Source organism: Montipora capricornis, chromosome 8 (genome assembly GCF_036669925.1).
Source record: "Montipora capricornis isolate CH-2021 chromosome 8, ASM3666992v2, whole genome shotgun sequence".
Lineage (NCBI taxonomy): Eukaryota > Metazoa > Cnidaria > Anthozoa > Scleractinia > Acroporidae > Montipora > Montipora capricornis.
Window position 1 is genome coordinate 9489552 of NC_090890.1, and position 10000 is coordinate 9499551.

At 38.8% G+C, this 10000-nt stretch overlaps 1 protein-coding gene, 2 long non-coding RNA genes and 1 pseudogene across 3 annotated transcripts in view; 2 read left to right on the forward strand and 2 right to left on the reverse strand.

Moving 5' to 3' along the window:
* LOC138060476 (uncharacterized) overlaps nt 1-377 on the reverse strand; it is a 2191-nt gene extending 1814 nt beyond the window's left edge. The window contains exon 1 of the long non-coding RNA XR_011134363.1: nt 85-377. This is a non-coding gene — a long non-coding RNA (uncharacterized lncRNA). The remainder of the gene's footprint in view (nt 1-84) is intronic.
* Nucleotides 378-1411: 1034 nt separating this feature from the next.
* Nucleotides 1412-2209, reverse strand: LOC138013636 (uncharacterized). The gene has a single exon (XM_068860727.1). It carries the CDS (start codon nt 2207-2209, stop codon nt 1412-1414), a length of 798 nt encoding a protein of 265 aa, XP_068716828.1.
* Nucleotides 2210-3511: 1302 nt separating this feature from the next.
* The window catches only part of LOC138014366 (uncharacterized), a 14246-nt gene continuing 7757 nt past the window's right edge, over nt 3512-10000 (forward strand). Inside the window, exons 1-3 of the long non-coding RNA XR_011125306.1 lie at nt 3512-3571; nt 4614-4685; nt 8504-8578. This is a non-coding gene — a long non-coding RNA (uncharacterized lncRNA). The remainder of the gene's footprint in view (nt 3572-4613; nt 4686-8503; nt 8579-10000) is intronic.
* Nucleotides 8860-10000, forward strand: part of LOC138059848 (uncharacterized) — a 5632-nt pseudogene continuing 4491 nt past the window's right edge.

A 10000-nucleotide genomic window follows, 5' to 3' on the forward strand; every position in this document is an offset into this window, starting at 1 on the left:
TATCGAAATTATCGACATGTTACGTCCTAGCTCAAGAGGCTTTTTTAACGCGAAGTCATACACATTTACAAAATGTTGCTTTACCTTGATCTCGGAGAAACTACTGTGCGTTAAAATCGACGTCCACCAAGAAGTAAATTTTCCAAATTGAAGGGCTTCGAAATAAAAAAAAATCGTTGTATAACCTAAAAAAAGCCACCACATTTCGCACCGACATCGGTCGCCATGTTTCTTGTTTTGTTTACATTTCGGGATGACAAATTCTGCTCGTGCGCAATACACGAATCCGCTGACTGATGCCTCCATGATTGCTTTGCAAGTTGTGAGAACATCGTTTGGATTTCATTTAAGAGAATGTATGGGAAGTTGCTTCCCCCCCCCTGTCTTCCTCCATTCCGCTACTCTCGAAGTATGGTGTCTCCATGCACACCTGGCAACTCCAGTCGATTCCCTCTCCAGACCGTACAGCGGCGCGGTACTGGGCTCGGGATATTCCAGTATCGCAGGTACGATGTTGCCAACGGTAGCAGCCGTCACATTGAAGGCCTTCCTGGCGCGGGCGAACGGCGAAGTTACAGACGTTGCAGATGTTCATGATGTAAAGCTGGAATTGTATTCAGTTGCTCTAAAGCTCGAATGAAGATCCTGTATCTTTTTGGGCCTTTTATACTTATGCATCGGATCAGAAAGGTAAGTGCGATAAAATTCACAGATCTGATTGGTTAACCAGAAACATCCATATTCGACGCTAATTAAGATGCGCTAATTAAGATGCGACGCTAATCAGTGTCAATTGTTTGACTTGTGACTGGGAAAGACTGGTTAATATTGCACACACGCGCTAAAGAAATTTTTTACACGTAGAGAACTGCCGTCGCACGCGCAGGGAAAATAATTCCAGGCGAGGGAATGAAATAAATGACAACACAGGAAAAGACTGGTTAACATTGCACACACGCGCTAAAGAAATTTTTTACACGTAGAGAACTGCCGTCGCACGCGCAGGGAAAATAATTCCAGGCGAGGGAATGAAATAAATGACAACACAGGAAAAGACTGGTTAACATTGCACACACGCGCTGAAGACTTTTTTTTACTCGTAGAGAACTGCCGTCGGAATGGAATAAATGACAACACACACAAGTGTAAACTTTTATTTAGACGTTGGCCAAGCGACTTAGGACGTTGGCTAAACGACCTTAGACGTTGGCGAACGGGTCGTTGGCGAAACAACTCGTTGGCGAAACGACCGGATACCAATTAAACTATTAAACTGTGGGTGAGCAGAAGTCAGTTGTTTGCAGCTATAATAAGGTAGTTGCGCGAGTAGGGCCTTAATTTCGATCGCGGACTGTTTTTTTGCTTTACGAGAAGACATTTTTATCGTGTACAATAGACATTTTAGTAAAGTCTAACCTTCAGTGGCCAGTTTACGTTTAAGTTCGTCGAGGTCCGCCATGCTCTTGAGCTTGATTATGCGCGATGTGGAGTCTTTTCGCAAACAAATATCGGAACCCTTTGACCAGCAATATTGATAGTGGAATTCTTCTTTAACCCTTTTAGCCTGGAATAGGACTGCTTGCCTTCTTGGTGAAAGATGATCGTAAATTCTAGCCGAAGACAATGAAGACCCTTCTGGTAAACCAACCGCAACTGGGGTTACATTGCTAATTTCTTTCCGATGAGACAGTAGAGATTCCTTTACCAGCCGTCTCACGAATCTGCAGACTATAGGCTTTGGATTTCCGGCGTTGTTTCTTTGCGGGACACGATGGGCAGTGTCAACATCTTCGATTGAAATATTCTCTCCCATTTCTTTAAACAATTTTACACAAAGCTTACTTGTTGTTGAAGCCGCTTCGTTCGAACACACCTCAGGTACACCGACTATTTTAACATTATATTGGAAGCTATATTCTTGGAATTCATCAACGGCGTTAGCAATGGCGTCCACCCTGATCTTGACCTCAGTGAGTTGTGAACTGAGTCGTTGCAACTCTTTGCTGGCAGTGGTTTTGAAGCGAATAAGGTCATCATATTCCTTGCTAAGGAACTCAAGACTGTGAGATACTTCTTGAGTAGAAGGGGCGGCACTGCTGTTTTGTTGTTGAATTAAATCTTTTAGTCTTGAAATCTCCTCCGATAATGCAGAAATTTTAGATTTTATATCGTTATTTTCTTTCCTTAGGTTGACAATAGACTCAGGCATAATGTGACACACGAAACAAGAGACCGAAACAAATAGATAAAAGCGAAGGAAACAATTAAACATCAGAAATTTACGAAAGGTGGAAGATATTACGCAGAGCACTCAAACACACGTCCGTCCATCTTGGCCACATCACGTGGCCACATCACGTGGCCACATGATGAGGTTAACATGATGAGGTTAACTACTTTACTCATGAAAACCAGTTGACATAATCTTACTGTTTTTCCTCAGATTCCTACAGAATAACAACATTACTTTTTTGACGAATGGAATTTTTGCCAAACTTGTGAAACTTGAATATTTGTAAGTAAGACCAGTGAAACATATTTCAAATCACAGCTACCATGGTTTGACCATGCCTCACCGTTTAGCTCTGTGAAGTAACAGCCTTGGGTAAACTTCTTGCTGAAAACTAATTGCTGAAAACTATAATTGATAGCTATATATACTGATCATGTTGTAAAAAGTTAACTGTTACACTAACTATGGCTGGTGATATTTGAAACATCGAAACATGTTCCTTTAATTCAAAAGTGGTTGCATTTTTAAAAATAATTGATTCCGTTTATTTATTTTTATATAAATTTATCCATTGTCGGCTCAAGCCGGAAATATTTCAAAACTGCATTGCTATGAACTCAATACGCTCTCTGTTATTTACACCAAGAGATGGAAAGAGTAACTATTATATTTAACATGATGAGGTTAACTATTTTACTCATGAAAAACAGTTGACATAATCTTACTGTTTTTCCTCAGATTCCTACAGAATAACAACATTACTTTTTTGACGAATGGAATTTTTGCCAAACTTGTGAAACTTGAATATTTGTAAGTAAGACCAGTGAAACATATTTCAAATCACAGCTACCATGGTTTGACCATGCCTCACCGTTTAGCTCTCTGAAGTAACAGCCTTGGGTAAACTTCTTGCTGAAAACTAATTGCTGAAAACTATAATTGATAGCTATATATACTGATCATGTTGTAAAAATTTAACTGTTACACTAACTATGGCTGGTGATATTTGAAACATCGAAACATGTTCCTTTAATTCAAAAGTGGTTGCATTTTTAAAAATAATTGATTCCGTTTATTTATTTTTATATAAATTTATCCATTGTCGGCTCAAGCCGGAAATATTTCAAAACTGCACTGCTATGAACTCAATACGCTCTCTGTTATTTACACCAAGAGATGGAAAGAGTAACTATTATATTTAACATGATGAGGTTAACTATTTTACTCATGAAAAACAGTTGACATAATCTTACTGTTTTTCCTCAGATTCCTACAGAATAACAACATTACTTTTTTGACGAATGGAATTTTTGCCAAACTTGTGAATCTTGAATATTTGTAAGTAAGACTAGTGAAACATATTTCAAATCGCAGCTACCATGGTTTGACCATGCCTCACTGTTTTAGCTATCTGAGGTAACAGCCTTGGGTAAACTTCTTGCTGAAAACTAATTGCAATATCCCTTTTCGCTCTAAAATTCTTTAGAAACGTAATTTGTATAGGCAATTTCTTGTTTCAATCAGCAGCTTTTTCTGTTTTAGATTATTGAGTGGAAACAAACTTCAAGAAATTCCAGACGGGGCTCATCGCTAGAAATCGGAGACATTTTGAGCCCACGTTCAATAAATCCTGTGGCAAATTGGTCAGGGAAGCGAGTGCAAAAATAACTAAGAAATATAGGACGCTGGCGATATTTTTGCTTTCCTTGGCTCGATTTTGCTCCACAACCCATAGATTGAAAGCTAGTTTTCTGTTGTTTTGTAATCATGCGACTTTGCTTCACAGCAGGTTTCCTACTAAACAATATTCTTCTTCACTTTGGTCAACCTCGAACCCAGGCTCTCTACCTCTTCTTCTCCCTGAAGAGAGAGAGAGAGAGAGAGCCTGGATTCGAGGTTGCATTTTGGTCTCATTTATTTTTTGTCATCGGCGGATTATGAGCCCAAGGCTAAGCTTTTCGATCAGCAGTTACGACCATTTTTTGCGGGAGCTTCTAGCTTTACACGAACTTTTATTAAGCATTCATGTCATCTTTCCTATGTCTGAAAACCTTACAAGTCAAAAGCAGTTAAATGCTCACTTAAAAAGAAACTTTTCTGGCGATAAATCACTCTTACACTATATATCCGCATAACGTAATGTGGGCTCAAAATGTCCCCGATTTCTAGCGACGTTCAGGAATTCAAAGTATCTTCGAATAATGTATGTCACTCAGTTAAATCAGGCCAGAAGCGCGTATACCCGGCCTCTCGTGCGTGAAATAAAGAAATGTTAAATTATACCTTTGCTTTAATCTCAGATTCCTTGTCACATGCGTAACTTTAAATCTGTGGAAAAAAAAAACCCGACTTACTTGATAATTTTTTCATTCCTCAACAGACTGCTTTTTGACAACCCCATCAACACAATTGGCGAGCGGGTGTTCACTATCCAAAATCACGACCAAACAATGTAAGTCATACAAGATGACATACTGTTTTATATATCAGCACCCATGAAGTTGCTCAGGCTTTAGGTCACTCCCGGGCTCGGCGCCCTGATAAGAAAGTGCTACCATTATAGTTACATCAGCGAGTGGATAGAACTTAAGTCTTCGCCGTTCAAATGCCCACAACGTGAAAATTTTCATTTTCCTATTTGAAAGTCCATATTTAAAAAAATGAACTTTGGCGAAACTCTCTTTCCATTCGAAAGACAGGCCAATTTTCTACAATTTTTTAAAAGCGCTCAAACTGTCTGCCACTTTAAAAATTTGGCACACAGCTCGCTCAAGTGTTCTCTGGACATATGACCTATTTGAAAATCCTCAGTTTTGCTGCTGTATTCGCTTCCGGATTAAGAGCAGCTTCCTCGATGATAGACATAGACATGATAGATTTTTTTCTTAATTTAAAAAAATACTGAAAACTAACGCAGAGCGATACCTTTGCGTTGATCACCTAGAAAACATAGAACCTACGCCAACGTCACAGCGATCCTGTGAAATCATCCTGACCAGCTGAAGAAGTATATCAAATAAAAATAGGATTTTAAAGGATCCCTCACAACCATAATACCTTGCGCGCGCGAAATGTGAAATCCGCCATTTTCTCTGCCATCTGTTATCGGACATTTCGGAAAGTGAAAAGAAATCCTCGTTCACCCTTGTACATCTGCCTAACTGAGGTCTTAAACTTCCTCAAACGCGTTCTAAAATTATCAGTCCTTATACTTGACTAGTTATTTCCTCATTTTTCTCCTGTTTGGAGGCAAATTTGTCGGTTAAACTGGAGGTCTTCGATGGCCTTTCATGTTCCTCAGCGCGGACGACCACAGGCAACTGAAGGAACAAAGAGAATTATCCTTCGAGAGTCAACTTTTCGCCTATGGAATGAAAGGAAAGAAAGGTTAAATATCAAGGGGCTAAGTAACAGCCAATTTGCTGAGATTTTGCTTCATCAAAACATCGAGGAGCTTCGTGCTAGGAGCAGTTCCTGTCAAGAATTATCGCCAGCTGAAACCTCTATCGACAACGGACCCAGCTCAAGTAAGGTTTCAGTTCTATTCATCTATTTCTCTTCAAGGCCAGTGTAGATTCATTTTGGTTTTTCAAACCGTGTTACATATATCCAAACCAACAGTTTAAAAAAAAATGTCACCAGACATTTGAACGTCAACAAGAGGAATAACAGTTACTTCTAGCTTACAAGTGTGTTGGTCTTTGCACAAAACTTTGCAAAATTACAAAAGTTCATTCTGAACAATAAATAAAAAACTGCTTATTCAGCAACTAAGATTGTCTGTATCCCATATAAATGCCATCTGGAGCAGGATAGAATCTCCTTATTGTGAGAACAACACATGAAGGCAAAACTCGTCGGTTTCCCTTTCCCAGTTTCCCATATTTCCATAAACAGTATTGTCAGTAGGCTGCCTTTCTAAAGGAATTGGTAGAATAATCAGGTTCCTCAGCCAGTATGTCGAACCTTGCCCGGATAGCTAAGGTCAGTACTTTCCGGTCAAGGCAGATGTTTTGATACATAGCGTAGGAAGTGACACAAGTTCTCTTTCTACAACAAACATTCTCCATATCTAAAGGCATTGGTCTACAAACTGAACAATCGCACCATTCAGGAACATCATCTCGATCAGGACCGTGATCAGGTTCATCAGAGTCGCTTATTTCTGCTCGAATGTTCTTTGCATAATCCAGACTGCCTCTACCTTGGCTGAGAAGTCTGAGAAGAATTTGGTCTTTTTCATCCGTGGCCAGAGTTTTTATAAAGTCCCGATGAAAAGAATGATAAAGTCAACTTGAAAGACCATAGCACGCTTTCATTGAAAAAAAAAATGTAGGGGTGTTTTGAAACGAATTTGATTTAATTGGCGAGCTCACATGTGAATATGTGTGATTGATCTATTGGGAAATGTGACAAAACACCGAACACAACGATTGCCTGGTCATATATTTTAGAATTAAACTTACTTGTATTTCCCTTTCTGCGGTAGCCGCTTGCTCTCGATGACGAGAAAAAGCACTGGGGTTTCTATTCACTACAACCTCGACTGTCTTGTTCTTGCACGCCGTTCTCTTAGTTCCACACGTGCAACTGCTGGAGCATTTCATCGAGGCATTTTTACATGGACAGCCAGGAGTTTTAGCCGTCTTTTTACGGCTACACGAGTTCTTACAGGAACAGGTCTGTGACAGGAAAAAATATTTGCTGTTGATTTTCAAGAAAATGATTTCTGGTGTTACACGTTCACGTGGAAAATGTAGTACTGAGCTTACCACTCGATTCACGTTCGCCAAAGGCAAAGGGACAAAGTGAGATGTTAATGCGAACGATTCCTCGTTTCTTCGGCCGTGTGGTGCCACAGGCGATCCGTATATATTTACGTGTGTTGATGACCCTTCAGTATCGACATTCACGCTTGTTTCATGGTCCATTTCTTCCATTTTAACGCAGTCGTCGCCGATCTTCACGTCACGCCGTTTGTGAGTCCCGCTGCCGGCTTCAAAACAATAACAGAGGCGCGCAAGGTATTGTGGTTGGAAGGGAGCCTTTAATCATCGTGCAAAATTCGTGTCTCGTTTTGAAACAGTATGTTCTCTCGTGCACAACACATCTACCAATTCTGCGCCTCAGAATATCTGTTCATATAACACTAGATTTTTCTGATGTTGGTAACTTATATGTTAATAAGTCAAGACTGAGTATTCGACTTAATTCGCTTTCCGTTTTCGGAGCTAAGCTATGGAACTGCCTGAAGCCTGACTTGCGCAAACTTAGGAAAAAACCTTTTAAAAACAAAATTCACCAATTTTTACTTCCGGTGCTTGGTGATGAGGATGATTATGTTGATGTCTCAACGTTAATCTTAAAAATTACTAGTCATCATTGATTAATCACACCCTAGCTATCATTATTCATTACTTCCTTATGTTTCATGTCTTCTTGTAGGTTCTTGCTCTATCTATGTAAATGCTAGCTAATATCTGTGAATGTATGTGTATACCTATTTATTTAACTTTATTTTTATTATATTCAATTTATTTATTTCTTTACCTGATTTACTATTAATCTAATTTTTATCCTTATGTATACCTATGTATACGTATTTATTTTATTTTATTTTCATTTTAGTTATTACCTGATTTACCATTAATCTAAATTTGATTTTAAGATACACAGCCCGCCTCGATTAACTTTGCTATATGCGGCTTGTGTATTTTTTTTTTTTTTTCAATTCGAAAGACAGTTAAATTTAAACTTTGAAATAAAATGATGATGATGATGATGATGATGAATCGCGACTGAATTCTTTCCCCAAATTTTCATTTTGATATGGACTTTCAAATAGGAAAATAAAATTTTTCACGTTATGGGCATTTTAAAAACTGTAAACGGTAGGCCATGCCTCACAATATCTGTTCTGGGAAGTTAAAGAACCGACACATAAACGAAAAAAATAGAACATTGAATTCTCGGAGGAGTGGTTTGCCCAATTAATTTGAGAATACCACGTGGGGAGCCGGAGTCCTGTTGTTTTTACCTTTCACTTGTTATAAACGAATAAATAATTCTTCTTTACCTTTAACTGAGAACTGGGCGACGTTTCACAACTTCAAAGATAGGCTGTAACCGCTTAAATAGAATCAAATACGTGAGCTTAAAACTCAGTTGTGGGACGATACGATGGATAGCACGATAAAAGCTTTATTTTGCCAACTCAAAATCAGTAACTCGGATAGAATTTCACTAGCAAAGTAATTATATCTTCTGCAGATTCATGATTCGGACGAAGCTAAGGACATTAGACCTGGCATCGTTTGACAATAGCAAAAATATCAAACCTGTTATGTAAGTATTAATGCAAAGTCATTTGAGTAATTTCCTGTGGACAAGCTTGAACTGTTACAATTTAAATTCATGCCTAATTTATCGACCGTTTCTATGTTATCTATGGGCTTTATGTTGATCGTTTTTCACGGAACCTAAGTCAACGATTAAACGACAATTTTTTGGTAGTTTAATCTTTTAAACAAAATTTTCCAGAAGCAATGAAATGCCTCTGAATACTGTTTCGTCAATACAATGAATTATTAACTTGATTTCCTGATTGATTTTTGATTGACACTAACTTATGTAATTAAGCCACGTGAATAAGTCAGTTTTTCAGTTCAGACATTTCAGATTCGAAGATATGTGCATGTTTTGCTAATCTGTCTCGCTGACCCGTTTTCTGTTATACTCTGATCTATTTTATCTGTTGCTGACCGGTACACCGTGAAACAATCCTTCTAGACATTGTCAAAGAAGTAAGTATTCAATGCTGTAATTCTAGTTAATAGTTTTACTCGCGTGTTTATGTACCGATGAATCCTGTTCGGTTTCTCAAATGTATTTCGTTCTGTTCTTTAGATCGAATAATCTTGTTGGAATAAATTATACGATTTGCGTAATCTAGTTGGAGTGCCTGTTTGGTTTTATTGGACCATTTCATTCAATTTCTTGGTTGAGAAAAATTACAGTTTGGCAAGGATCTAAACACTGCGGGAGAACCAAACACATGGCAGAAGACGCAATTAAAAGCGCAAAGCTGGACAGGAGGACTGCGAAGGCAACCCTCACAAGATGTAGGAAAGCGTTGTCCAAACGGATTGAACTGAAACGACATGGTATAGAGGTAAAGGACGCATTAAATAGCCTCCAAAATGCATTCCATGACCTCGTGGTGAAACACCAGAGCTATTCAAAATTAATTGAAGACGATGAGGAGTTCGAAGTTCAGGAACGTTGGATGGAAGAATGTCAGGAACTTTTCATGGACGCCGAAATTCAAGATTTATCTGGATGACTTAGTTACTAAGGGAAAGGAACCACTGAAAACCGGCCTCGCAGGGAAACACATAAGTAGCACAGAACCAGAAGCCAGTGTTAGCGGAATTTCAAGCATGCAATCATCAGAGAACAAAGGTACAGTTGATGACAGTTTCACTAATTCAGCTGAAATTATTGAAGTTGTTGACAATGCAAACATTGAAAACACTGCAAATAACTCTGTTGAACAAACTGGTCACCATAATAGTGAAAGCACAGGTTCTGTTGATATTTCGCAAGCGCCTCAAACAAATCCTAACAATAGTAGTGTAACCGAGACCGGAATCTCTGGCGACAACGATAACAGCACTGCGTGTGGCTTTAAACTGGAAAAACCGAAGCTACCTGTTTTCGCTGGGAATTTCCGAGATTACGCTACCTTTCGTTCAGATGTCAAGCACG

Coding starts and splice junctions, on each gene's coding strand:
- LOC138013636 (XM_068860727.1), bottom strand. CDS start 2,209: ATGCCTGAGTCTATTGTCAACCTAAGGAAAGAAAATAACGATATAAAA.